Raw genomic sequence first — 27,745 nt, forward strand, 5'->3', positions numbered from 1 at the left:
TCTTTTATTTGTTTATCCTTCCTTCATGCAAAACAAAACAAAATTTTAAAAACTAACTTTTGAACAATACAAAAGCCTAAAAAACCAACTGGCTTTCAAGGCTCAGCACAAGGTGTCTGGAAGTCTATGGAGTTATTTTCTCTTTTCCGCCTCCTTTGTAAAAATCCCAGAATTCTGACTGGTTGGATAAATGTGATTCCTTTTTTTTGTTTTGTAATGCAACTATTTTGATGGTTGGCTTCACAGCTGAGGCGAGCCACCATTTCAAACCCAATAACAGGAGACTTGGAGACGGTACATTACAGAATTAGCAAAAGGTAAGAGATGTGTATGCTGCATATTTTGCCCTCTAATGATTGTTTTGTACATCCTACAGGTATTATTCATTTAAGGGACATTGGTCATTTTCAGTCGACAGCTCAAGTCACCGCCTGTTTATATACGCATGGATAAACTGCTTTGTGTTTCACAGGTCTTTCCCTTTAACTAGAAGTTTTGTTATTAATCTTGAATGGGTCTGTTACTTTTAGGGAATTGATATGCTTTGCATCTCTCTTCAGGTCAGAAATCAAATATCCAGGAAATGGTTTGGTACTTGTTTTCTTTTCTCTTTTTCTTGCCAAAGGGGGAAAAAAAAGAAAAAGAAACAGCCTGGATTAATCTGAGAGTGGTCTTTGTTTATGTAGTTCTCTCACATTCGTAAATGCTGCAGTGAATTCATGTCATCCTTCATGGTGATTGTGTTGGCATTTGTTCATATATCTTGTAAAATACCATTGTCATTTTGGAGTAATCTGTATTCCTCCTGTTGGAGTTTCTCTTTTAAAAACTCACTGACTTAAAAGAATGGACAGTTGACAATGGAAAGAATATGCTTCTGATCTCAGTCTTCCAAACTGCTATTACTTATGAACTTAGTTGCCTGTTACTTCACCAGAGAGACTCAACAACAGTTTCATCTCAGAGTTTTAAAAAGTGAATTTTAAAAAGTGAATTTTAAAGAGACTACTAAGTATTCTTTGTCAAAATATTTGAAGAACATTAAACTTCTAGATTGAGAAAGCTCCTGTGAAACCCAGTGCTATAAATCATTTACATACAACTTCAAATGATTTTTTTAAAAAAAGTGAAAGGACAATAAATCTACAACAAAAATCTGTCAACCCCTTTTCTCTTGATTTGGAAGTGGCTTTTCTTACTGCCACCTTTTTAAATGTTTTTGCTGATTTGAAACCATTACCTACCATCCAGACCAATCTGAACCCTTCCAATCACCTGTGGCTTGGCAAAACAAAACAAAACAAAACAAAAGCCCAAAATTGCCTGCTACGTGAGTAAGTCCTTGTCCTTTCTCTTTTTTTGTAGCTGAGCCGAGCTACAGTACATGACCCTGAGACTGGAAAATTGACCACAGCACAGTACAGAGTATCTAAGAGGTAAGGGAGTAATGGAGAGAATTTTAGTCATATTTGGACCACTTTCTTTCTTGAGAATCTAATTTTCATAAAACCCATGATGTGGTTTCTGAAACCTAGGCCGTAGGCATAGGTATTTGATGACTACCATGCCTGAATTTTCATGATGGACTAATAAACAGACATGGTTATGGGGCAGTTCATAGAGATTTTCCAGAGTCGCTTATTAAATTTCAGAATGCCTGCTGAGACTCCCCAAACCCTACATGATAAGTGAAATTGTGTTCTCATATTGAGGTACCAGAAGTTGCCAAAGACCTTTTGTAGAACAGTGCCTAATTTGGCCTCTGTGGTAAAGCAGGGGTTTAAAAATCTCTGGGTCACCCACTAACTATAGGTATTGAGAAAGTGAATACCTTGAAGGATTAAGTAACAAATCCTTTGCAAGTCAACTGGTTTCAAAGTCTTTGCTTTTAACAATGTTTAAAGAGAATCTACTTAAGTTATTAGCTAAAAAATCACTGAAATAATTTTTAATAGTAAATCACTGTGCAATTTATGTATAGAACCTAGGAGGAGATCACAGAATAAGTGACGCTGTTCCCACAGAACTTGTTTTTCATCTACTTATTTATGGAAAGAAGGTTTTTCAGCTCTCATAAAAATGAAAATAGAAATATTATTGAGCTGAATTTGGTCTCATTCTAACAATAAGTAATATGTATTCACATATACAATATCTAGTTGAAAATAACAAAATAAGCCCATCCGTCTTATTAGGAACACTTTAATGTATTTTCACTTTTTATATTTGGTAATGATTATTTAATCATGTTATTTAGATTAACGGATACTACTTGTAGTTGTAGTAACTCATTCCAGAAGACATTATTTTTAACACTTAGACCTTTATGTTATAGTAAATTTATATTTTTATCAACTTATATAAATATTTTTGTTGTAGAGAGGTATAATGTGATGAATAAAAGACTTCTAGACGTGGAAATAGATCACTCTAGGACAGGGCTTCTCCACCTCAGCACTATTGATATTTTGGATCAGATAATTCTTTGTTATTGGGAGTTGTCCTGAGCTTTGCAAGGTTTTTAGTAGCATCTCTGACACTCACTAGATACCAGTAGCACCTTTCACCCCAGTTGTGACAGTCAAAAATGTCTCCAGACATTGCCAAATGTTCTCTGGAAGGCAAAATCCCTACGACCACCCCAAGGGACTCCATCTCTTTACCTCTGTTGAAAACCACTGCTGTCGGATAAGAGTGGAATGAAAGTACAAGTTCAAGGGGAAAAAAAAAAGAACGATGTAAAATATCCAAGTATTAAAAACACTTCATTCGTGTATTTTTTTAAGTGGGTAATGGTGGGCATCAAATCATTATGGTATTTAGATTCCACTGGATACGTTAATAAAGTAATCATTTTTCAGGAATTACTGCTATTTTCAATATGACATAATTAAATCCTTTGAAACTATTATGATGTAAAACTTTGGTTGTCAACTAAAAAATTGTGCAAAGGAGTACCTAGATTTTAACAACTGTTTTAGGAGGTCCTCAAACAAAAAAGTTTTGAATATTACTGCTGTAAGTCATAGAAAATAGTACCCTGCGGCTGGACAGAATGCATTGATTCATTTCCTTTCTCTTTTTGGACAAAGCTATATGTCCTTTATATATTAACCTTCAACATCTCCACATACCTGGCTCCCTAGCTGTCTGCCCTATACCAATACCTTCCTCCTGGTCGCTTAGAAGACATGAAGAAACTTGTTTTTTATAATATGATTTTGATTGCAGGAACACTGATCGATGGTGAGGATTTGCAGAAACTAATTTGGATAGACATATTTTGAGACATGATTTATAATGCTTCTGTGCATTTTAATTAACTCTCATTTTAAGTTAAGCTAATTTTCTATTTTATTATAGAATGTTATTCATGTCTAAAAAATTAACCCTTTATCTATTTTTTAAAAAATAACTTTATTATATAATTCATCAGAGATTATTGCATGGTTTTAGGCATTTTTACTGTCATAAGCCTTATAAGTGTCTAAGTTGCCCAGATTTAGATGCTTTAGGAAGCATATAAAACAAAATTTTCATGAACTTAGTGTTTTGTAAGCCATTTTTGGAAATTTTCTTTATATGCAATGAAGCTTTTGAAGAAATATCCAGCTCACAGAGTCATTGGACATTTATAGCAAGTCAAAGTAAATTACTCTTGGAAAGGTGATCTACAAACGTGTTTTTCTTTAAGACCTAAATATTTCTAAGTGTTTTGAGCTTATTTTTAAAATAGTCTAATTTTATAGCTCAGAGAAGCAGTTTCACTGGATTTTTGAGAAAGGCGCAACCATGCTTTATATTATATAAAGCAGCAAAGGCATTTAGCCAGTAGTGTTAGAAGCATTAAAAGGCTGAGTAACATCAGAATACATTCACCCCGTCTTGGCAAAGTATGCAGAGTGTGTTTGTGTGTCTGTTTTTGTGTTCAAAACAACCTAGTAAAAAAAGAATTCCATAGCACAGTGATTTTCATGTTTACTCATAAGGAAAATTGTTTAGCAACTCTTTTAAAAATAGAATATATATTTTGAGAGAGAGGCCTTAACTGTTAATGAAGGCATCTGCTCCATAAAATATCCAATACATTTCATATTTTAACAAATAAAAAGTTTTACTGTTTTGGGAATTTAATAGCTATGTCAAGATATTTTCTACCCATTGCTGTAGATCTGGATTTTGAAGATTCCCACAAGTGAAATAAATGAGTGTTTTATGTTTCCTTCATAAATGACACCTCTGTAAAAGACATCTCAAATGCAAAATAGAAGGAAGAATTTGGTACTGATATCAGTTAATGTAATCCCTTTTGCTCTAGGAACATCTATATTTTGAGAAAGTCAGAAGAGAATTTCAAATATCTGTCTTTTGAGAAATTTCTAAGTGATTGCATCATCTTCTGTGGAAGTAAAAATATGTTCTAGCATTCTAGCAAATAGAATTTTCTTTGGGCAAAGTGTGTGTGGAAATCTATTACTGTTTAAAAAATGTAAAGCTTTTATTTACTTTATTGCGTATCTGAACTTTTGGCAAGTCGTCTCTGTCTTTTCCAGTATTTCTTTAAAAATCAAAAAATTTGCAACAGCTTGTTAATGGAGAAGGTAATAATTTTGGCTAAATCAGAGAAATGGAATTTTAGTTTTTTAAAGGTGAACGTTTAGTTATGTTCTCTGAAAAGACAGTTTGGTTGTATGAGCTCAGAAAGTCCAGTTAAAGTAATATAAATAATGAGATATGCAAATAAACAGTCTATTTAGTGTGGTAGAAAAAGCTTGTTTGATTCTGGTGGGTTATTCTTGAAAGTGGTTTTCATTTTTTTACCCTGACGTATAACTGCCTACAATATGATATTTTATTATGCTTAAGATTTAATTTACTCATGTTAATAAGGAGCAAATACAGTGTAAAAGTATATTAGTATTTTTACAATATAGAGGCAACTAGAAGCAGCTTTGAATGATTTCAAGTTTTTTTTTTTTTTTTTGAGGAAGATTAGACCTGAGCTAACTACTGATAGTCCTCCTCTTTTTGGTGAGGAAGCCTGGCCCTGAGCTCACATCCATGCCCATCTTGCTCTGCTTTTTTTTCTATGTGGGACGCCTACCACAGCATGGTGTGCCAAGCAGTGCCATGTCCACACCCGGGATCCGAACCAGTGAACCCTGGGGCGCCGAGAAGCAGAACGTGCAAACTTAACCACTGTGCCACCGGGCCGGCCCCACAAGTATTTTTTAAAAATTGGCATAACTTTTTAAAAAGTTTCTTATTTATTAATTTTATTTTTGGTGAGGAAGGTTTGCCCTGAGCTAACATCGATTGCCAATCTTCCTCTTTTTTTGCTTGAGGAAGATTACCCTGAGCTCACATCTGTGCCAGTCTTCCTCTATTTTGTATATAGGATGCCTCCACAGCATGGCTGATGAGTGGAGCAGGTCCACCCCCGAGACTGAACCTGCAAACCTGGGCGGCCAAAGTGGAGCACGCGGAACTTTAACCACTTAGCAACCGGGCCAGCCCAAATTTGGCATAACTTTTAACAATATTGCCCTTTATTGGGTTGAACAGTGTTTTTCAGATTGAGATAACAGAAATGGGTAAATGTATAGTGTTATTGCATCATTATCCTACTAAGAACCAAAGAGACTGGAGAAATTCCCAGTCTAGATGATTAGCCTTTCTTTGTTAACCATCAAACACTTAGAGAAGACTTACTTAAAGTTTTGCCCTCTGAAACTGGCACTTTGGGCCCTGAATTATCTTTTGCCTCTACTAAAAATCACAGTGATTTTATATTAGCTAATTGTGAAATGTTAATTTTCATGTGTGTTGGGTTAGAAGAAGGAGGTAGGGATGGTAGTCACATTATATCACTCATCTTTTCCTTTGGAAATTTTGTAACCATCTGTAAAACCTCCAAAATGGCATTGTCTGTATGTTTACTTGAGCATGCCTTCCTTACTAATGTATTAGAAATACAGTCATGCAGTGTGAGAATGTTGCTCCTTACTCAAGTAAAGAATTCCCATGAGATTTTTTAAAAAATCATACATTAAAAGAATAATAAAGATTTTAAGAACAGAAATTCATTAGAAACGTTACTCTGTGTGTACAACTTAGCTCTCAGGTTCTTGTCATTAAGACCAAAAGGAAGATATTTTGGGTTATCTAGTTATTAATGGAAAAAGGGGACACATAAAATTATCTGCAGAAAGAGTTCTGTTTTACTCCTGGCACTAGATTATGTTTTATGGAAAAAATACTGTGTAACTTAGTTGACATTTTCAATTAAAAAAGATAAATATTATTCAAATGATTTTTCCTGTTGCAGTAAATGCTATAACTTTGTATTCTAACTCAGTTAAAGCACTGAGTACTAGAAGAAAGGACTTTGATTTCTGGTGATTTAATTTAATGCAGGAATAAGACTTCCAGATACTAAAGAATAGACAGTTAAAATATAGTACATTATCATTGTCTCCACTGAATCTTTAGTAATGTAAATTCAGAGTTAATTTTTTAGACTTCCTGATAGTTCTACAATAATACTGCTGAAGACAGATTAGCAGTAATGGTTTAAGGATGGGATCCAGATGAATAATATGTTTTAAATGTATGGAATTCTCCAGCTAAGGAGAATCTTAATTATATTTTGAAGAGGTTTTCACATGAAAGTCAAATTAAGTGAAATAACTTCTCATGCATCAGTAGAATTCCTTTTCCTCTCTAACGACTATAACAGAACCACATTAAGATAATAGTTTTTTTAAACTTTCCATCATCAATGACTTTAACCTCTAAGCCTCAAACCTTCCATTGAGATCATTTATGAAATAACAAGAAGTGCAAATTAAAATGTTTTTAAAAATTCAAACAGTTAAAATTAAAATATTTTTGCCTCTAAGGTTGTCAAAGATTCAAAAGATTGATCCTGACAAGAATTTTATGAAATGGGCTCTCTCATAAATGTAAGGGTATAAATCACTACAGCTTTTTTTGGAGGGTAATTTGACATAGTTTATCAAAATGTAAAAGTTGTCTAGCAGTTCCACATCTAGGAATTTATCCTACAGAGATACTCTCACGAGTATGGAAAGATATACATAAATTTTCTTTACAGGACTGTTTGTAATAGAGAAAGATTAGAAATAAGCTTACTTAACCAGTGCGTTTTTGATAGACCACATGGTCATTTTGGAATTAAAGGTATTTTATTTTAAAAAGAAAAGGACTAATTTAAAAAGAAATGAAGAATGGGAATGTGAAAGTGGTACAGTTGCTGTGGAAAACAGTCTGGCAGTTCCTCAAAAAGTTAAACATAGAATTACCATATGATCCAGAAATTCCACTTCTAGTATATACCCAAGAGAATTGAAAGGAGGGACTCAAACAGATACTTGTACACCCCCCCCCTTTTTTTTTTGAGGAAGATTAACCCTGAGCTAACATCTGCTGCCAATCCTCCTCTTTTAACTGAGGAAGACGGGCCCTGAGCTTACATCTGTGCTCATCTTCTTCTCCTTTATATGTGGGACGCCTGCCACAGCATGGCGTGCCAAGCGGTGCCATGTCTGCACCTGGGATCCGAAGCAGCAAACCCTGGGCCGCCGAAGCAGAACGTGTGAACTTAACTGGTGCACCACCAGGCTGGCCCATACGCCCATGTTTATAACAGCATTATTCACAGTAGCCAAAAGGTGGAAGCAATCCAAATGTCCATTGATGGATGAAGGATAAACAAAACGTGATACAAACATGTAACGGAACATTATTCAGCCTTAAAATGGAATGAGTTTCTGATACATGCTACAATTTGGATGAACCTTGAGGACATTATAGTAAGTAAAATAAGCCAGGTAACAACGAACAAATATTGTATGATTCTACTAATAGGAGGTACCTAGAATAGGCAAATTCATACAGACAGAAAGTGGATTAGAGGTTACAAAGGGTCTGGGAGAAGAGAGAAGTGGCAAATTATTGTTTAATGGGTACAGAGTTTCAGTTTGAGGTGATGAAAAAGTTCTGGAAATAGATAGTGGTGGTGGTTGCACAGCTTTCTGAGTATACTTAATGCCACTGAATTGTACACTTTAAAAATGGTAAGTAAATCTTATGTATATTATACCATATATTTTTTTAAATGGTTAATTTTATATTTTGTATTTTTTACCACAATTATTTTTTTTAAATGAAGTAGTGCTATACGTATTGAATTGGAAAGATGTCAGAAATATTATCAGGGGAAGAAGCGCATATGTGTATATTGGAGTAGGAGATTAGAGAGTGGGTGGAGTCCTATTTTTAAAAAAATTCTGTGGGTGGGTGTGTTTATACTCATGGGAAAATGTTGAGATGATATATACCTATTTGTTGATAGTGTTTACCTGTGAGGAGTGGGACTAAGAAAGGGACTTCATATACTTTTGTATTGTTTGAAATTTTTATAATAAAAAGTATTTCTTTTTTTAAGCAACTTTATTGAGATAGACACATGATCATACAATTCACCCATGGGAAGTGTACAGTTCAGTGGCTTTTAGTATGTTCAGAGTCATATGTCCATCATCAAAATCAATTTTAGAACATTTTCATTATCCCGAAGAGAAATTCTGCACTCCTCAGCCATAAACGCCCAATCCTCAGTCCTCCCCCACCCCCTGCTCAGCCCTAGGCAACCACTAACCTACTTTCCATCTTTATGGATTTGCCTATTCTGGATATTTTATACAAGTGGAATCATAATATGTAGCCTTTTGTATTTGGCTTCTTTTGCTTAGCATAATGTTTTCAAGATTTATTCATGTTGAAGCATGTGTCAGTACTTTATTCTTTTTCTTGGCTAAATGGTATTCCATTGTGTAGATATACCACATTTTATCTGTCTTACTCATGTGTTGATAGACATTTGGGTTTCTTCGACCTACTAGCTATTGTGAATAATACTGCTCTGAATATTCATGAACAAGTTTTTGTGTGAGCATAAGTTTAAATTTCTTGTTATATAACTAGAAGTGTAATTGGTAAGTCATACAGTAACTCTATGTTTAACTATTTGGGGGAACTGCCAAACTTTTCTAAAGTGGCAGCACCATTTTACATTCCCACCAGCAATATCTGGGGGCTTCCAATTTCTCCACATACTCACCAACACTTGTCTGTCTTTTTGATTATGTGGGTGTGATGTGGTATCTTGTTGTGGTTTTGATTTGCATTTCCTGGGTGGCTAATGATGTCAAGCATCTTTTCATGTGCTTATTGCCCATTTGTATATTTTCTTTGGAGAAGTGTCTATTCAGATCTTTTGCCCATTTCTTTTGTTTTGGTGTTTTGGGAGGGTTTTTTGCTGAGGAAGATTAGCCCTAAGATAACATCTGTTGCCCATCTTCTTTTTTTTGCTTTAGGAAAATCAGCCCTGAGCTAACATCTGTGCCAATCTTTCTCTATTTTGTATGTGGGTTGCCATCATAGCATGGCTGATGAGTGGTGTAGATCTGTGCTTTGGATCCAAACCTGTGAACTTGGGCCACCAAAGCAGAGCACGGCAAACGTAACCGGTAGTCCATGGGGCCAGCCCCTCTTTTGCCCATTTATAAATTGAGTTATTTGTCTTTTATTTAATTGTGATAGTTCTTTTTTTTATTTTTTATTATTCTTAAAAATAGTTCTTTATATATTTTAGACACAAGTCCTTATCAGACTTTTGATTTACAGAAATTTTCTTCCACTCTGTGAGTTGTCTTTTTACTTTGTTGATGGTGTCCTTGGAAGCACAAAAGTTTATTTTGATAATGTCCAGTTTATCTATTTTTGTTATTTGTACTTTTGATGTCTTAGCTAAACCACTGTCTAATCTAAGGTCACGAAGATGTACGCCTATGTTTTTTTCTAAGAGTTTTATAATTTTAGCTCTTACATTTTGGTCTTTAATCCCTTTTGAGTTAATTTTTTTATATGGTGTGAGGTAGAGGTCTAACTTCTTTCTTTTGCATGTGGTTATTCAGTGTCCCATGGCCATTTGTTTAATATGATAAGCATTTCTTTTATAATTTTAAAATTGTAAAGTGAAAGATTGGAATGGTAATTTGCTAGAATGGCAAAAGTTGAAGATGTTCTTCTTGGTAGCAGGAGAGTTCAGGCTGGAGAGTATGCAAGCATTGTCATGGAAAAGATAAAAAATTAAAAGGGAGGCAATAACTGCTGGAGTAAGGCCTATGGAATTAGAAAGAGTTGATTCAAAAGCATAGATAGAAGATCCAGCCTCTACTAAAAGACAATGCTTCTACCAAAGTACAAGAGAAAAAAGGTAAAAAATTGATGCCTGAAAGTTGGTGGTAGCAGGGAAAGAAGTTGAAGGTATCAGAAATAGAAGACATATTCTCTTTGGGTGATAGGTTCCAGAATGGAATAGGAACATTTATCTTATGAAGATGTATCTTATGAAGATATAATATAAACAATTATCTTATGTAGATTAACTTTATTAGAACACTTGCCAATCTTGCATTGCAGTCATCTGTAACAATCAAGTCAGTAGTTCGTTGCTTATAAAATTCAAAAATCTATCAAATTGTTGCCAGGCAGAAAAGATAGATATATTGACATACTGGATTAGTTCCACCAGAAACTTGGTCAAAATTGGGAGATATAAGTTCTTAGTATATTTATCAGCTACATCCTTTATAACAATAAAATTCTTGGTCATTCCTATTTCTGCCACACTGAGGAATTCTGCTTAGTCAGTCCTTATAAATTTGCAAGAGATCACCAGACAAATGATTATGGTAAAATAGAAATAAATCTTGGATTAGGTCTAGCAAGTCTTTATTCATTCATTCATTTAGCAAATACAGTCATGTGCTGCATAACAATGTTGTGGTCAGTGATGGACCACATATACAACTGTCGTCTGGTAAGATTAGTACCATACAGCCTAGGTGTGTAGTAGGCTATACCATCTAGGTTTGTGTAAGTTCACTCTCTGATGTTTGCACAATGGCAAAATCACCTAACGATGCGTTTCTCAGAACATATCCCTGTCGTTAAGTGATGCATGACTATATTTATTGAGCCTCTACTATGTGACAGGCACTGTGATAGGTTCTGTGGATATAATGGTAAGCAAAACCCAGCAGAATTTGTATGTGTTTGGAACTGATAGTTGAATGAAGATGTCTTACTTTAATCAAATAACAAATTAATGTACAATTACTGTGATATATGCTACAAAGGAAGGATATATAGAACTATAAAAACATATTAGGGGCAGCTGCCTTCTCTACTTCCAGGTGCATGGAAGTAGCCTCTCCCAGATGTGCTTCTGGCTGCAGGCAGTTGCCAACTTTGAGATTAATGGAGGGCTGTGAGAAGCCCGGCTTGGTTCTAGGGGTACAGCTCCCACCACCCTCCGCTCTTCCAACCACAAGGGTATCATAGTAGTACCCAGCAAGTGCCCACCAAAGTCACTGTGATCCTGTTAGATATTGAAGGTACCACAAGGTTGATTGCTTTGCTTTTGTGAAGAACATTTTATTTTCTTACATCAAAGAAAATGTTAAGAGTATCTACAAAGATGCTTCTTTTCTCTTGGAAAGAAAAAGAGTGCCAGTAGGACCTCAGTCTTTGGGGAAACAGGCTGAAGAGGATTCCCACTGGGATGGGGTAGATGACCTGTAATAGATGACCCAGGCTATGGTAATGCTGGACTGAAAGACCATGGTACTGAAACACCTGCAGGGCTACATGTGGAGGGCAGTTTTCACAGGTGGATCCATGAAAGCAGCATTTTTTGAAGATGTAGTTCTAGCAGTTAGGAAATGGAGAGAGGCTGGAATGAAGGTATATATCTATTCTTCAGGGAATGGAGAGGCACAGAAACTGTTATCTGGGCATTCTTCAGAGGAAGATATTCTTGAGCTTGTTCATAGTTACTTTGATACCAAGATTGGGCACAAAGTGGAGAGTAAGAGTTATTGAAAGATTGCAGGCAGCACTGGGTACTCAGTCAACAGCATCCTGTTTCTGACAGACGTTTCTCTAAAGGCTAGTGCTGCTGAGGAAGCAGACATTCATGTAGCTGTGGTGGTAACACATGGCAGTGTGGGATTAACAGATGATGGAAAGGCTACAGCGTCATCAAATCCTTCAGCAAACTGTACTTGCCCTCCTCAACCTAGAAAAGGATTTCTAAGGAAGACAAACTGTTCCCCGTAGTTGTCCCTGTTTTATTTTAATGGTAAAAGTAACTTACTTTAAAAATATGTATGCAAATATGTGTGTACTCAAATTACCTTACACAGGTACATGAGTGAAAAAAACCTCAGTTCAGTGAAATGAAACTTTAAAAAATTTATTATTTGTAAAAACTGTATGAAACCACAACATTAACTCTTATTGAAGGAATAGTGTAGTCAATAGAATAAATTACTAAATACAGATCAAATGTGCCATGTATCAGGTCATGTACCAAAATGGAAAGCTAATTTTGAGAAGTTATTGAGAAGCCTTGCTATTTAAAAAACTGAAGTGTTTCAAAGGCTTTTCCCTAATAATTATTAATTGCCCCTGTTTAATTTTGAGGGAATAAAATTTAGAAGATTACAACAGCTGCATTTCATAATATTTGCCTACCTATATACAACGATATTTGCTTGTCCTCCAAAAGAGGGCAGAATTAAAAAAGAAAACTCACTTCAGTCTTAAACAATTGAGTATATGTTACTTAAGAAGAAACTTGCTAATGATGTGGCACCTACAGCAAACAATTGCCTTACCAGTGAAAAAGGTGCATTGATGTAACAGCTAAAAGAGAGAAGTAGTTCTTAATGTTTACACAACAGTCCTAATCCTGTCAATTGTTATCATTATAGATTTTATAGTAGCCTTTCTGGTAACTTCTTAGCACATTTTGAGAAAATATATTATTTACTATTTTAATAAATTATTTTACTGAAACCAGCCCATCAGATCAAGAAGAATCCTAATATATTTTCCTCTGAAATGGATGTGAGAAATGTAAATTTTATAACAGTATTATTTATCCTGGTTCAGTTCTAATACCGTGTCATGTCAATTTCACATTGTGATTAGTAAAAACTTCTGCCTCCTCCTTCTTCCTCTTCCTAAAAAGAAAAGGAAAAAAAGGTTAGGAAACTTTGACCTAATCTGGCACGGGGAGGAGTCAAGGAAGGCTTCTCTGAAGAGGAGATGACTAAAGTGATAATCCAGAGCCTTAACTTTACCAAGTGAAACACACAGATATTCTGGGCAGAGAGAAGAGCATGTGCACTAGCCTTAGGGCTAGAGGAAACATGTTCTTGAAGAAGTGTTGCTAGGGCACTGGGAGAGAGGCAGAATGTAGTGGCAGAGGCTATTAGGGAGATCAAGATGGAGCAGCCAGAGAGGCTGAAGGAGTACCTGGAGAATGAATGAGGGAGGAGGAGAGTTTCAAGAAGGATGAACATTGTGAAATGTTACTATAAGAGCAAATACAGTGAGAATTGGATAATCTTATTTGATTTAGTAGCACAGTAAGGTTATGAGTGATACTAGCAAGAGTAGTTCTGGTGGAATGATAAGCTACTAAAGCTAGATTGGAATGGTTTGAGAAATGAGGAGTCTGTGAAAATGTTGACTTGAAGAGGGAGGAGAAAGGTTGGTAGTTGGAATGAGATAGAGTGTTGAGGGAAAGAGTATTTAATACTTTTTATTGATTGATTGAGATAGAGAGACTTAAGCCCAGTTAAAAGCTGTGGGAGGAATTATTGAGAAGGAAAGTTGATTATATAAGAGAGAGAAAAGCTAATTGATGATTTACGGTTCCTAAAATGGCAGGAGATAATAGAATCTAAGGCAGAGGATTAGCTTTAGCTAATGGAGAGAAATCTGTTTTGAAACTGGAATGAAGGAACTGAAAGGAACAGATAACATGCAAATGTAGGTAGATTTTATGGTTTCTATTTTCTCTGTGAAGAAGGAGGTATGTTGTCTACTTAGGGGAGGGAGAAGCTGAGGTAGGTTGGGGTTCAGAGTAGAGGAGGGAGGAAGACTAAGGGCCCACTTGAAATTGGTGTTCATTAATTTTTAGAGGAACATATCTGTCCTATTTCATGACTTTCTCCAGTATGGTTTGGTGACACAGACATAAGCTTGGAGAAGAATTGATTCAGGATTGTATTTTTGCCAAGATAGCTGAATTTAGGCTTTTAGCAAGAATGTTGTCGAAATGATGGATCATGGAATCAAAACTTGATGAGAGAAGTGAGGAAAGAAAAAGGCTGATAGACTGGGAAAAGCATATGTAAAGGGGATAGTTGGGTTTGGGGGTACCTTTTTTTATTGAGCTATAGTTCCCATACTATAAAATTCACCCTTTTAAAGTATACAGTTAAGTGGTTTTTAGTCTTTTTTGGTTGTGTAACCATCACCAGTATCTAATTCCAGAACGTTTTCATCATCCCAAAAAGATATCCTGTAGTCATTAGGAGTCATTCTCCATTCCCTCCTTCCCCTGGCAACCACTAATCTACTTTCTTTATCTATTTATTTGCCTATTGTGGACATTTCGTGTAAATGGAATCATAATATGTGGCCTTTTATATCTTGCTTATCTTACTTAACATGTTTTCAAGGTTCATCCATGTTGTGGCATGTATCAGTACTTCATTCCTTTTCATGGCACAATAGTCCAGCAGATGGATATATCACATTTTATGTATCTATTCATCAGTTGATGGACATTTGGATTATTTCCACTTTTTGGCTATTATTCATAATGCTGCTATGAACATTTGTGTACAAGTTTTTGTATGAACATAGATTTTAATTTCTCTTGGGAATATACCTCAGAGTGGAATTGCTGGGTCATATGGTAAGTCTATGTTTAACAATTTGATGAACTGCCAAACTGATTTCCAAAGTGGCTGCATCATTTGACTTTCCTACCAGCAATGTATGAGGGTTCCAACTTCTTCACATCCTCACCAACAGTTGTTGTTGTCCATCTTTTTTATTATAGCCAGCCTACTGAGGGTGTTTGGTTACCCTTTAAAAACTTTCTCATGCAAGTAATACGTGGATTTTTTTTTTCTTATAAAATATTAGCGTTATATAAATCAGGCTAAAAATCCTATGACCTCTCAGTTCCTATACCTTACCTAGAAGGAACAATTGTTTTCAATTTGGTGTATATTTTTCCAGAATTTAAAAAAATTCTCAAGGTAGATAGCCTAGATAGCCTTCTTACATTAATCCAACTGTTTTCATAGAAACTGTAATAAATGAGACTAGTTTGTTCCTTTGCAACCTCTAATTGTAGAATGTAACATCTTTTAAAAATTACAGCATTCATTAGTAAAAAACATATCAAATAAGCAAATCAAGTAAATGCCTATAGATAAAGGCTTACTGTCTCATATATTATGGCTTTTTAAATGACAGCTGTTGGTCTTCATGTATTAAAACGTTATCAGCAAAACTAATATTTTCTTCTTGTTCTTAGTGCCTGGCTCTCTGGCTATGAAAACCCTGTGGTGTCTCGAATTAATATGAGAATACAAGATCTAACAGGATTAGATGTTTCCACAGCAGAAGAATTACAGGTAAGTAATCACATTATCCTTAAATTATATGCTATCGCATTATTCTTAAATTATCTTTATACTTCCTCAAAAGATGCTTCAGATGTGATTTCCTAAGACTTTACAGGCAGTACTCAATTTTCGTGATGGTGTGGGATTGTAAAAGTGAATATGCAGGCTAAAACCATTCAAAGTGATCTTAATGGGAAAAATCATGATTGTTCTTTGACCTTTAACATTTTTGTCAAAACATTAAAAACTCTTACTGTCAAGTATAAATTTATAGGGAAATGAAAAATATGTAACACTAATGTTTATTAAGTACCCTGTAATTTTTTTTCATTCTTAGGTCTGTCAGGCGATTGGGGCAATTTTTTTTTTAATAATTTCTTTTCCTCTTTTGTGTTGAGATATAATTCACAAAGCATAAAATTTACCCTGATTTTATTATATTCACATCGTTGTGCAACCATCATCACTATCTAATTGTAGAGCATTTCATCACCCTCAAAAGAAACACCATATACTTTAAGTATTCACTCTCCATTCCCCATCCCTAGTGCCCCTGGCCACTAATCTACTTTCTGTCTATGAATTTGCCTATTCTAGATTTTTCCTATAAATGGAATAATATAATATGTGGCCTATTGTATCTGGCTTATTTCACTTAACATAATGTTTTCAAGGTATATTCGTGTTATAGCATGTATTAGCACTTTATTCCTTTTCATGGCTGAAGAATATTCTAGTATTTGGATATACCACATTTTATCTATTTATCAGTTGAAGGACATTTGGGTTGTTTCCACTTTTGGCTATTATGACTAATGCTGCTATGAACATTTGTGTACAAGTTTTTGTACAAACATTTACATTTCTCTTGAGTATATACCTACCAATGGAATTGCTGGGTCATGTAGTAACTTCAGTTTAAAATTTGAGAAACTGCCAACTGTTTTCCAAAATAGCTGCATGATACTACAATCCCATTACAATGTATGAGGATCCCAATTTCTTTACATCCTTGCCAATACTTTTTCTTGTCCATTTTTTTAAATTATAGACAATCTACTGAGTTTAAAGTGCCATCTCATTATGGTTTTCATTTGCATTTCCCTGATAGCTAATGATGAACATCTTTTCAAGTGCCTGTTGACCATTTATATATCTTCTTTGAAAAAGTTTCTGTTCAAATCCTAATTAGGTTGTCTTTTTATTATTACAAATGTTCTTTATATGTTCTAGATACTAGAACTTTATCAGATATATGGTTTGCAAATATTTTCTCCCATTGTGTGGGTTGTCTTTCACTTTCTTGATGATGTCCTTTGGCACAAATTTTTAAATTTTGGTGAAGTCTGATATTTTGTTGTTGTTATTATTGTTTGTGCTTTAGCTGTCTAAGAAACCATTGCCTAATCCAAGGTCGCAAAGATTTACACTTGTATTTTTTTCTATGTATTTTATAGTTTTATCTCTTACATTCAGGCCTTTGATCCATTTTGAGTCAATTTTTGTATATGGTATGAGGTTACTGGTTCAGCTTCATTCTTTTCATATGGATATCCAATTGTCCCAGCATCATTTGTTGAAAAAGCTATTCCTCCCTGGTAAATTTTCTTAGCAGTTGTCTTGGTAATTTAAAACATTAGAACTGTTGAGAAAGCGTTTTATTTTTTTGTAAACATTTATCAAGAATAGTTTAAACATTACTATCCTCTTTCTCATCATGAAACATGATACAGAGTGAGCATCTTTTCTCTGCCTTTGCAAATTGTCATACTTTTAAGTTTGTATCAGCTTTCAGCATTTTATCCTTTGTACGTTCAGTGTAGTTAAATATACCTGAGGGATCTTTTATTGTGAAGATTTTTTTCTAACGTCACTTCCTTCAGGACATCTTCATTCTTTTCATTATAATCACTTTCCTTATGTTAATGAATTTGCCTCCCCCAAGTCCCTCTGCTGCGTATCTAGAGTATCTTGAACAGCAAAAGTGAAAGCATTCCCCTTTTCAGCTATTTCTTCTATATATATTTCCACTTAAGTTTGATTTGAATTTCACTATAACATTATCATTTTCCATTTCTCTGCTGTACTTTATCTTTGTTGGCCAATTCCCTCTTCCAACTATCCGTTTTTGTAAAATATCATACGGATTTTCACTGGGAGGTAAGGAGGCAATACAACTACATGCTTTGCTGCTTGAGCCTGAACTGAATACAGATGTGCAGTGATCAGTCACTGACAGACTTTGAAAGAAGTGATGTGACTGGTCATTGATCATGATGTGCAGCTGGTATTTACATAGTAATTTGTGGACTGAAGACCCAGCAGTGACATTTATACTTTATGCAATTACTCACAGTTAATATGCGCATGGTAACTGAAATTTCAACTGTGTTGTTGGGGGTCTGGTATGTTAATTGTTAGCTAAACTATAGTATCTGAGATTTGTGCATTTTGGAACAGTGCAAGGCAGGACTGCCTATATTTAAATTTGCTTAATGAAGTTGTCATTTGTTCCATGGTAATCTACAGCTTCCTTGGTATTTATTTTATTATTAAAAACTCTTTGATGTGTCTTTTTGTTTCCTAATCTGTATTTATTCTCACCTGCTTAACCATCACAGGCTCTTTCAGGCTACTTTATGTATTTCTACTTAATAGGCTGATCCATCAGAAATAAAATATCCAGGGGCTGGCCCAATGGCGCAGCAGTTAAGTTTGCATGTTCCGCTTCGGCAGCCTGGGGTTCACCGGTTCGGATCCTGGGTGCGGACATGGCATTGCTTGGCAAGCCATGCTGTGGCAGGTGTCCCACATATAAAGTAGAGGAAGATGGGCACGGATGTTAGCTCAGGACCAGTCTTCCTCAGCAAAAGGGGGAGAATTGGCAGCAGATGTTAGCTCAGGGCTAATCTTCCTCAAACAAACAAACAAACAAACAAAAAAACCAAAAAAAAAAAGAAGTAAAATATCCAGAGTAATAATAATTTACATAGGACTTGGACTTTGCTGTGGGCAATTACTCTTTTAATTATGTTCTCCTTTCATTTCATCAGCAGTGCTCTTTACATTCTCCTTTCATTTTGTCAGCATTTTGTCATGTTGGGATGGAAGGAGGGAGTTAAGGAAGGTATCGATTTCTTTATATTATAAATAAGAAAACAGCGATTGTATCCAGAGTTACATATATTATGACTAAGAAAGCTGGAACTTGAACTCAGAACAAATATTTTTCTTACTTTCTTTTGCTGCTTCGCACTGGGACGTTGTCATAGCCAACTGAAGTTGTTAGGGCCCTCCAGCAGAAATAATTAAGTTGGCGTTAACTTATCCCCTTTTTTGCCTTAGTAGGGAAAAAAATATGTAGGAAAATCAGGATTTTATTAAAGTAGATTGGGAGTTTGCCAGAATTTTGAGCTTTGAAAAACATGAGTCTTGATTTAAATTCCAAAGTTTTTAGTGAAAATTAATAATAGAAATCTCAAAATTCTAATTCTAGAAAATCTCAATTCTAAAATTCTAATTTAAATTTTAGTTTAAGTTATGTATTAGGGAAAAATGTGTCCCCCAAAAGTTTGCTAAAGAAGAGCATACTAACTAAGGTTCTAAAATAGCGTGTAGTAGCTATCCTTAATTTTTCATCCTTGGTTCCTTAGGAACTCTCATTGATTTAAAATGCTTTGCTTCTCATTTCTCTAGAAGTACCTACACATGATAATATAAGAGGCCAAAATGGGCTCATAGATTTTTTTGAATAGTAATCTTTTTTTTTTTTTTTTTTAATAGGTAGTCAATTTTATTTTATTTATTTATTTATTTAGAGGAAGATTAGCCCTGAGCTAACTACTGCCAGTCCTCCTCTTTTTGCTGAGGAAGACTGGCCCTGAGCTAACATCCATGCCCATCTTCCTCTACTTTACATGTGGGACACCTACCACAGCATGGCGTGCCAAGCGGTGCCATGTCCACACCTGGGATCCGAACCGGCGAACCCCGGGCTGCCGAAGCAGAACGTGCACACTTAACCGCTGCGCCACCGGGCCGGCCCCTTGAATAGTAATCTTGATAGTTTTTTCATTCATGCTTTATTACTCTCCTTCAGGTAGCAAATTATGGAGTTGGAGGACAGTATGAACCCCATTTTGATTTTGCACGGGTAAGTAAAAAAAATGGAGAATGTAGCAGTTCCAGTGAAGCTTAGACATAACTTTTTAATTCTGTTCTTTTAGTATTAAAAATTCCTGGCCTATTTGGAATTCGTGTGGAAGCATGGTGGAAGAGAGACTCTGTAAAGCTTTTTTAGCAGTAAAAAAACACCTAGACACACAGTAAAAGAATTTTAAATGCATTGCTGAGCCTGGAAGAAAGTAAAGGAAATTCTCAAAAGCAGGCTGAACAAAGAAAACCTAGAGACTAAAGTTACAGACTTAAAAGGGGGCAAGAAAGCTGAGGCTGGAGGCATGTACCTTCAGGAATCTAGAGTTCTGGAGATTAACTGTTCTGTGAGAGGACCTGCCGCAGTGCAGGCTACTGAACCTGAGACCCCTGTGTAAAACCTAAATCTCCAAAAGGATAACACCTTTAGAAAAAGAAAGACTGGCCTCAAAAATCATCTGCTTTGAGTCAGGAGACTTGGAAAATAATCTGTTTAAGGAGAGTTGCCTCTCAACTTGTGGGATGTATGGGCAGCGTCTTCTGGGAGCTGGAAAGCATAGGCCTGCCCTCTCATGAATGTTGAATTTGAACTTTTACTACCCTGGAAGAGGAGAAATTAATTTAAAGTTGTTCAGTTTAGTAGTGCTCCTTGATACCTGGCAGAAACAAACTCATATCCTCCCTGAACAGAAGCATCCTCATTCTAGCACTTCAGGAAGTTTAAAGATTGTTTAACTCAATATGAACTCATTTAAAAAAAAACTACTAATTGTTAATAAAACACCATTGGTGAGACTGAAGCAATCAACAGATTTAGACCTGCCAGGATGTTAGAGACTCGAGCTATCAGATACAGAATATAAAACAACATAATGTTTAAAAAATAAAAGATAGGGTAAACATTAACAAACTCTCAAATGATGTAACATATTTGAAAAATAGAAGCTCTCGGTAGAAAAAAGTAATTGTTGAAATTTAAAATTTAACAGTAAATTAAGACACATTAGAGAGAGCTCAAGTGAATTAGTGAATTGGCTGAAAATCTGAAGAAATTACAAGAATAAATTTTGAGAGACAGGAAGATAAATATAAAATAGATGTAAACACGTTGGAGAATAAATAATACTGAAACGGTTTATTAAAAAGCTGTCCTTACCCAAGTACTCTTGTTTAAGATTAATAAATATTGGACCATTTTTGTTTCTTTAACATATTGAGCTATAAATTATGACATTACCAAGGCTTAATTTAAGCTTTATCATAATTGCATGAATTCTAAGGAATGTGTCAGGTATTTTAGTAAATTTCTTGATCTATTACCATTTTTAAATAAGGGTATATTCTTTTGAAAGAAAACATAGTCTGTATTGTGTATAGCTCTTGACTGACTGAATCTCAGAATCCTAAACTCTTTTTGTATGTAGGCCAGCAAGGAATCTATTTTCAGTTTCTTTTCCTTCTATTTTCATTTACTAAAAATGTCTGAGGATCTTGGATGACGTGAAAGACTACAGTTCAGGCCTTGACATTAGTGTAACTAAATTTATTTTCCTTAGCTTTTTATTTTGAAATAAGTATGGTTTCCTATGAAGTTTCAAAGAAATGTAGAGAGGTCCCATGCACTCTTCATTCAGTCTCCCCCAGTGTTAACATCTTGCATAACTATAGTACACTGTCAAAACAAGGAAACTGGCATTGATACAAGCCACAGAACTTATTCTTATTTCACCAGTTACCCTTGCGCTCATTTGTGTGTGTCTCTGCAATTTTATTCCACGTGTAGCTTTGTGTAACTACCACCGCAATCAAGATACATAACTGCATCATTGCTGCAAGCTTGTAGTATATCTCTATAGCTGCATACACCCTTCTGCCTTCCATCCCAAACTACTGGTAACCACTAATCTGTTCTTCTCTGTAATTGTTATTTTGAAAATGCTATATGAATATTATAAACAGTATGTATCCTTTTGAGATTGTCTCTTTTCACTCAACATAGTTCCGTTTAAATTCATCTGATTTATTACAGAATGTATCAATAGTGTGTTCCTTTTTATTGCTGAATGATATTCCATGGAATGGATGCACCACAGTTCGTTTAGTCATTCACCCATTGAAGGACATTAGGATAGTTTCCAGTTTGGGGTTATTAGAAATAAAGATGTGTATAAATTTCTGTGTAAAACATGCATTTTCATTTTGGGAGCATAAATGCCAAGAGACTATTCTGTATTTTTATTTAGATTTAAATAGCCAGATGTGAATTCTCTAGCCAGACTAAAGTGCTGACTGTCCAAAAGAAAGACAATCATAGTAGCAGTAAACATTTGAATAGATCATGAGTTCAAAGTAAATCTCAAGGTAAAGTTTTTACTTATAGAGAATAGACTTCACGATTGTAGCTAAGAGGCTCTCATGTCTCTTGGTTTTTTTTGAAACTAAAACTATAGGTATTAATTTTTAAAGTAATTGGTAGAAAGTAGATATTGTTTCTCATTATATAGGCTAATAAATCTGACACACCCCTGTCCCCGCCACACACAAATGGTCTTAGAAATATTTGGTGTACAAGCTGAATCAACAACCAACAAATATTTGAGTGCCTGCTGTATATAGTGCACTGGACATTATATTCCCTTTTGGGGTTGTTTTTGGCATACCCTTTGGCATATTACTGATATTTAGTTGCTGCTGGAGAATTTGCAGTACTGAATTTTACACCATTGAATTAGTTGTGTTCTATTTACAGAAAGATGAGCCAGATGCTTTCAAAGAGCTGGGGACAGGAAATAGAATTGCTACATGGCTGTTTTATGTAAGTTATAGCTAAAATTTTTAAGTTGGGACGTGACCGCATGATATTTATTTTGATGAGTTCAGATGTTTGCTCTGCTTAGTCTTATTTCACATCCTAGTTCAAAGTCTTTACAACTGAGTAAAGGGAGTTAAGAATTTTTTTTTGCATTTGTCACTTTTTCAGATAGTAATATTATAACTTGAAGAAGAAATTTAAAATTACTGCTAGTCCTACTATTTGGAGACAATCATTATTTATTTTGGAGTATGGACTATTTAGTCATCTATCATATGTATATATAATCGTCTCTGTATGTATTTATATGGGATTATATGTTAGATTATTTGATTATGTCCTCCCCAAGTTAAATAACATTTTGATTAGATTAGTATTCATTTTTTCTCTTGGGAAATACTATTCCTAGAATTTCCTTTTAATTTCTCCAAAGTTTGTTTTTTCATTGCTTAAGGGCTATTAGATCTTTGTAACTGATTATGTCCTTATCGTTATAAAATACGCTTGTTTTTTCACTTAATGCTTTTTACCTTGATTTAAACCACGTCTGATGTTAAGGTCAGACTCTTTTCCTTGGTGTCCATTTGCCTGGTGGGTCTTGCCTGTCTGTGTCTGCTGTCTGTGAGCCCTTGTCTAGCTGGCTCGTGGACTGGTGCACAGTTCGGGTTTGCTTTGTGACGCAATCCTAGTCTGTCTACACAGTCTAGTTGTGTTGCTTTAGAAGAAATCTTGATTATATGATCTGTGTTTCCTCTGCCTCGTTTTGTGCATGTGCTTCTTCAGTTAAATTGGAAAGGTTATTGTTTTATTCCAGGTTGCCTTTATAACTTCACGTAATCCTATAATCTAATTTTCAGCTAATATGTGTTGATTTCCTACCATGAGAAATTACAAAACTGATTTTAGTTTATTTTTCTCTTGGTGAGAAATTCATTTATGTAAATATTTGAGTACCTGCTGTTCTTGAGGTACTATTCTAGACATTAAAGCTCGGCAATGAACAAAACGTGAAAATTTCTGCCTCCATGGAGATTATTTTCTAGTGCAATCTTATTTATACCCCAATATTGTTTGATTTATCAGTTTTAAATCATCTCTTTTTACCTCTGGCTATAAAAGAAGTGCCTATCCCAAATTATATCCTCATCTCTCTTCCTGATTTTATCATTCCTTCGCCTGTTTTTTCTTTTACTTAAGTAATGTAAACCTAAACAGCATCTTGGTTTTTTTTAAAAAACTGAGTAGTATGCGCAAATTCATCTCAATAGATATCCAGATGTTCTTATATTCTAGCATTCAATATCATATCCTCCCCCACAATAGCATGTTTAACTTGATTCTACCAGCACTTTTGATAATACTCTCTCATCTCTTACAGATGAGTGATGTGTCAGCAGGAGGAGCCACTGTTTTTCCTGAAGTAGGAGCTAGTGTTTGGCCCAAAAAGGTAAACTTGGTTTGTTTGTTGTTTTAATTTTTTTGTTCTCTTTATATTTTTCCCTGAGGAAGAGATGCGTCTTTATTTCATGGTTTAATTAATGAATTACATTTTTTAAAGTAGTATACTTAAGGACTACATTATCCTTAGGTAAAATTTTGGATATCTTTATGGTACAGTTTACCATGAGTACCTAGAGGTGATGAACAACCAGGGATTAGTATTTAAAATTTTTATTTCTGAAATGGGTTCCATATGATGTTTGCCCCCCAACTTACTATTGTAAAATTCGTTAGGTTTGTTTTGGCAAATACCCTTTTTTTGTCAGGCAACTTTGTGGTATTAATGTTTTCATGTGATCACCAAAATTTTGTGAGTTATATTAGAGGTAGATATAATGCTTCCATAGAGTAGTAGTTCCACAGGAACAGAGGAAAATATAATTACTGCAAAAAGTAATGACATGATATTTTATTTGGGAATAATTTTGCATTCAGCCAGCCTTGGTGGTCTAGTGGTTAAGATTTGGTTAAGGTTTGTCAGGGAACCACAACACCCGTCTGTCGGTTGTCATACTGTGGTAGCTGCATGTTGCTGTGATGCTGAAAACTATGCCACTCGTATTTCAAATACCAGCAGGGTCACCCATGTTTGACAGGTTTCAGCTGAGCTTCCACACTAAGAAGACTAGGAAGGAGGAGCTGGCCACCACTTCTGAAAAATTGGCCACGAAAACCCTGTGAATAGCAGCATAGCATTATCTGATATAGCAGCAGAGGGTGAGAAAATGGCACAAAAACACCAGGCAGGGTTCCATTCTGCTGTACACATGGTTGCTAGGAATTGGAATTGACTGGACAGCACTAACAAGAACAAATTTTGATTGTTCTCTACAGGGAACTGCTGTTTTCTGGTATAATCTATTTGCCAGTGGAGAAGGAGATTATAGTACACGGCATGCAGCCTGTCCAGTGCTAGTAGGAAACAAATGGGGTAAATATTTCCTATATTGTCTGAATAGAATTTGTGATTTTTGTCTTATGTTTTGAAATTAATCTACATCTTAAAAGAAAATGAAAACAAAACTCCTGATTTGCTTATAACTTTGACATTCAACCAAGCAAGTTTCAGGATCTTAATTTAAATTTGCTTTCAACAGATCAGAATTTTGATGACAGATTTTACTTTTAACACTATTTCCACCTGTTATTATAGGAAACATTAATTGACTTAATATTGAATAAGTCAATATCTTCTCAAGGGGTTCACAATTGTCTCTGAGTATTAGTATATCTCTGAGACATACTAATGGATACATTAGAGTATAGTCTAGTACATACTAATACAAAGATGTAAACAGAAGATGGTGACTCCTTACATTTGGGGAGGCTTCTTCAAAGCTTAATTTTTAAATTTTGTCCTGAAGATATAACAGTAGTTTTCCAGGCATGTGAGGGACCAGGGCCAGGACCACTGCAGGGCTAGAGAGACATTCACTCTCATGCAGGTGCAAGCATTGGCCACATTAAAAAAAAAGGAAACAGGTGAAGTTATTTTAATGTATATTATTTAACCCCATATATCCATTTCAATATGTGTCACTAGCCATATTTCAAGTGCTCTGTAGTGTTGTGTGTCTAGTGGTCACTGTATTAGACATAGCACGATTAAGGAGTAAGACCTGATCATCAGGATTTAGAAGATCTCCCCTGATGATTATGTTTGAGAACCACTGGACTAGAATGAAGAGAGGCTGCTGGAGGAGAGATCAGTTTAGAAGGCTGTTTTAAGTGGGTGACGACGAAAGCTTGGACTATGGCAGCAGCAAATGGGTTGAAGAGCAAAGAATAGATTCAAAAAATAGATTAGGAAAATTGACAGAGTTTGATGAATAAAACATTGGATGCAGGGGTTGAGAGAAGTAAAAGAGGAGTTAAGAATTACTATGGGTCCGAGTTTAGATATTTTGTACATATTTCATGCCATTGATTGGGTTCTATGAAACAGCAGAAGGAGTATAAAATTAATTTCTTTTGGGGTACATTTAAAACCAGTATCTTGGAACCAAGGAAACTTAATGAACACATAGTAGTAGTGATTTATCATAGAATTGCTCTTTTAGAGTGGAGACTTTGTGTTCATTTTTAAGCCTTTGTATTAGAGGTTGTATTTTGCAAACTGGTAAAAACAAAGTTCTGTTCTATCTGTTCCTACATCTTAATTTCCTTTGTGTTTCACTTCAATCCTTACATTGAACATTAGAAACTTTAGGAAATGCACATACATAGACTCTTAAATGTACATACATATATATAAAATCTTCTGTGTTTCCAACATACAGTGAAGTTTTTAAAAGACTGCATAAGTAGCATCTGCCTTTATCTGGTTTTGGTTTTGAACTTTTAACACATGTAGAAACTTTGTTATAGCCTTAGCTTTTAGAAGTTAATTAAATGCTAGTTAGATATTGGGGAAAATTAATATATTTTTTTCTCTCATAGTATCCAATAAATGGCTCCATGAACGTGGACAAGAATTTCGAAGACCTTGCACCTTGTCAGAATTGGAATGACAAATAGGCTTCCCTTCCTCTCCTGTTGTACTCTAATGTGTCTGATACACATATTTCCCAGTCTTAACTTTCAAGAGTTTACAATTGACTAACACTCCATGATTGATTCAGTCATGAACCTCATCCAGTGTTTCATCTGTGGACAGTCACTAACTTTGTGGGGTTTTTTTCTTTAAAAAGTGACATAAATCATCATATTGTACATATAAAACCTTAAAGTTCAGTTGGTATCACAGAGGACAAAACAAGGCAGAGTTAAAAATGAAGAATGTTTGCATTTATGTTATATTTTAAAGAACTTTTTGGTTGGATAAGAAATACAATTTCAGCATCTGCTTATACTGTCTGTGTAAGTGTTATGTTTACCTAGTCTCACTCCTTGTTTTCTGGATGTGCCTGAAGACTAGGAATAAACTGGGCCTCTAATCTGGTTTCCATATGATGTTTGCCCCTCCATAAGCTATTCTAAGTTGATTTTTTTCTTCCAAAGTCCTTTTTAAAGAAGTATAAAGTATTTTACCAACTGCCTTCTCTCACAGCTCCTCTGTGGTGAATTAAATCTGTTTGAGTTAAAATACTTTGATTAAAACAATTTTTGTAACATAAAGTCCTGCATAACCACACTGGGCTTTCTAACTAAAATGATCATCACTTAGTCTTTCTCCTTGTTCTTGAGTGACTGATGATTTTGTCCATAAAATTTGCTGTTTTTCCTAGTGCTAATACCTTGCCTCTTATTCCTGCTACAGCGGGGTGGTGATATTAGCATTCTGATGAAATAAATATCGTGCCTTACGAGACTGGAAATTTTAAAATGTAGAAGTCCTTTCAATGATGAGGGAAATGATAAAAAAAAAAGGAAATTTTTTCCTAAAAAGCCAAAATGTTTGTTTTTTCAATTCTGAAATATGTTGTGACAACAATGACCTATTTATGATCTTAAATCTTTTTTAAAAATGTTCCTGTTTTCTGTGTGGTATTTTTCATATTTGAATGTGAATGCATGCTATAGCAGTAACAGGTTATTTCTGTTTATGTTATTTCTTTAGTACGTAGGACTTAGGTTTATCCTCTTAATTTTCATTCACTCTAACATCACATTGTTATGGTAGAAAAATTTAGGCTCTCTGAGTAATCAAAATATATTTCCTTCAAAGGGAGCTCTACAACCTTACTATGGGTTA

The 27,745-nt window shown here is 35.0% G+C and overlaps 1 protein-coding gene across 3 annotated transcripts in view; it reads left to right on the top strand.

Moving 5' to 3' along the window:
* The window catches only part of P4HA1 (prolyl 4-hydroxylase subunit alpha 1), a 79,461-nt gene extending 51,940 nt beyond the window's left edge, over nucleotides 1–27,521 (top strand). For 2 of the 3 annotated variants that reach the window (XM_046652078.1, XM_046652076.1), the window contains 7 exons: nucleotides 1,366–1,436; nucleotides 15,497–15,596; nucleotides 19,687–19,740; nucleotides 22,489–22,554; nucleotides 23,930–23,998; nucleotides 24,886–24,982; nucleotides 26,491–27,521. In XM_046652078.1, the coding sequence (XP_046508034.1) occupies nucleotides 1,366–1,436; nucleotides 15,497–15,596; nucleotides 19,687–19,740; nucleotides 22,489–22,554; nucleotides 23,930–23,998; nucleotides 24,886–24,982; nucleotides 26,491–26,561 (528 nt within the window). In that variant the 3' untranslated portion in view covers nucleotides 26,562–27,521. Of the gene's footprint in view, nucleotides 1–246; nucleotides 318–1,365; nucleotides 1,437–15,496; nucleotides 15,597–19,686; nucleotides 19,741–22,488; nucleotides 22,555–23,929; nucleotides 23,999–24,885; nucleotides 24,983–26,490 lie in introns of all 3 variants that reach the window. The other variant, XM_046652077.1, reaches the window with a different exon arrangement.
* The last annotated feature ends 224 nt before the right edge of the window (nucleotides 27,522–27,745 follow it).

Source organism: Equus quagga, chromosome 2, assembly GCF_021613505.1.
Source record: "Equus quagga isolate Etosha38 chromosome 2, UCLA_HA_Equagga_1.0, whole genome shotgun sequence".
Lineage (NCBI taxonomy): Eukaryota > Metazoa > Chordata > Mammalia > Perissodactyla > Equidae > Equus > Equus quagga.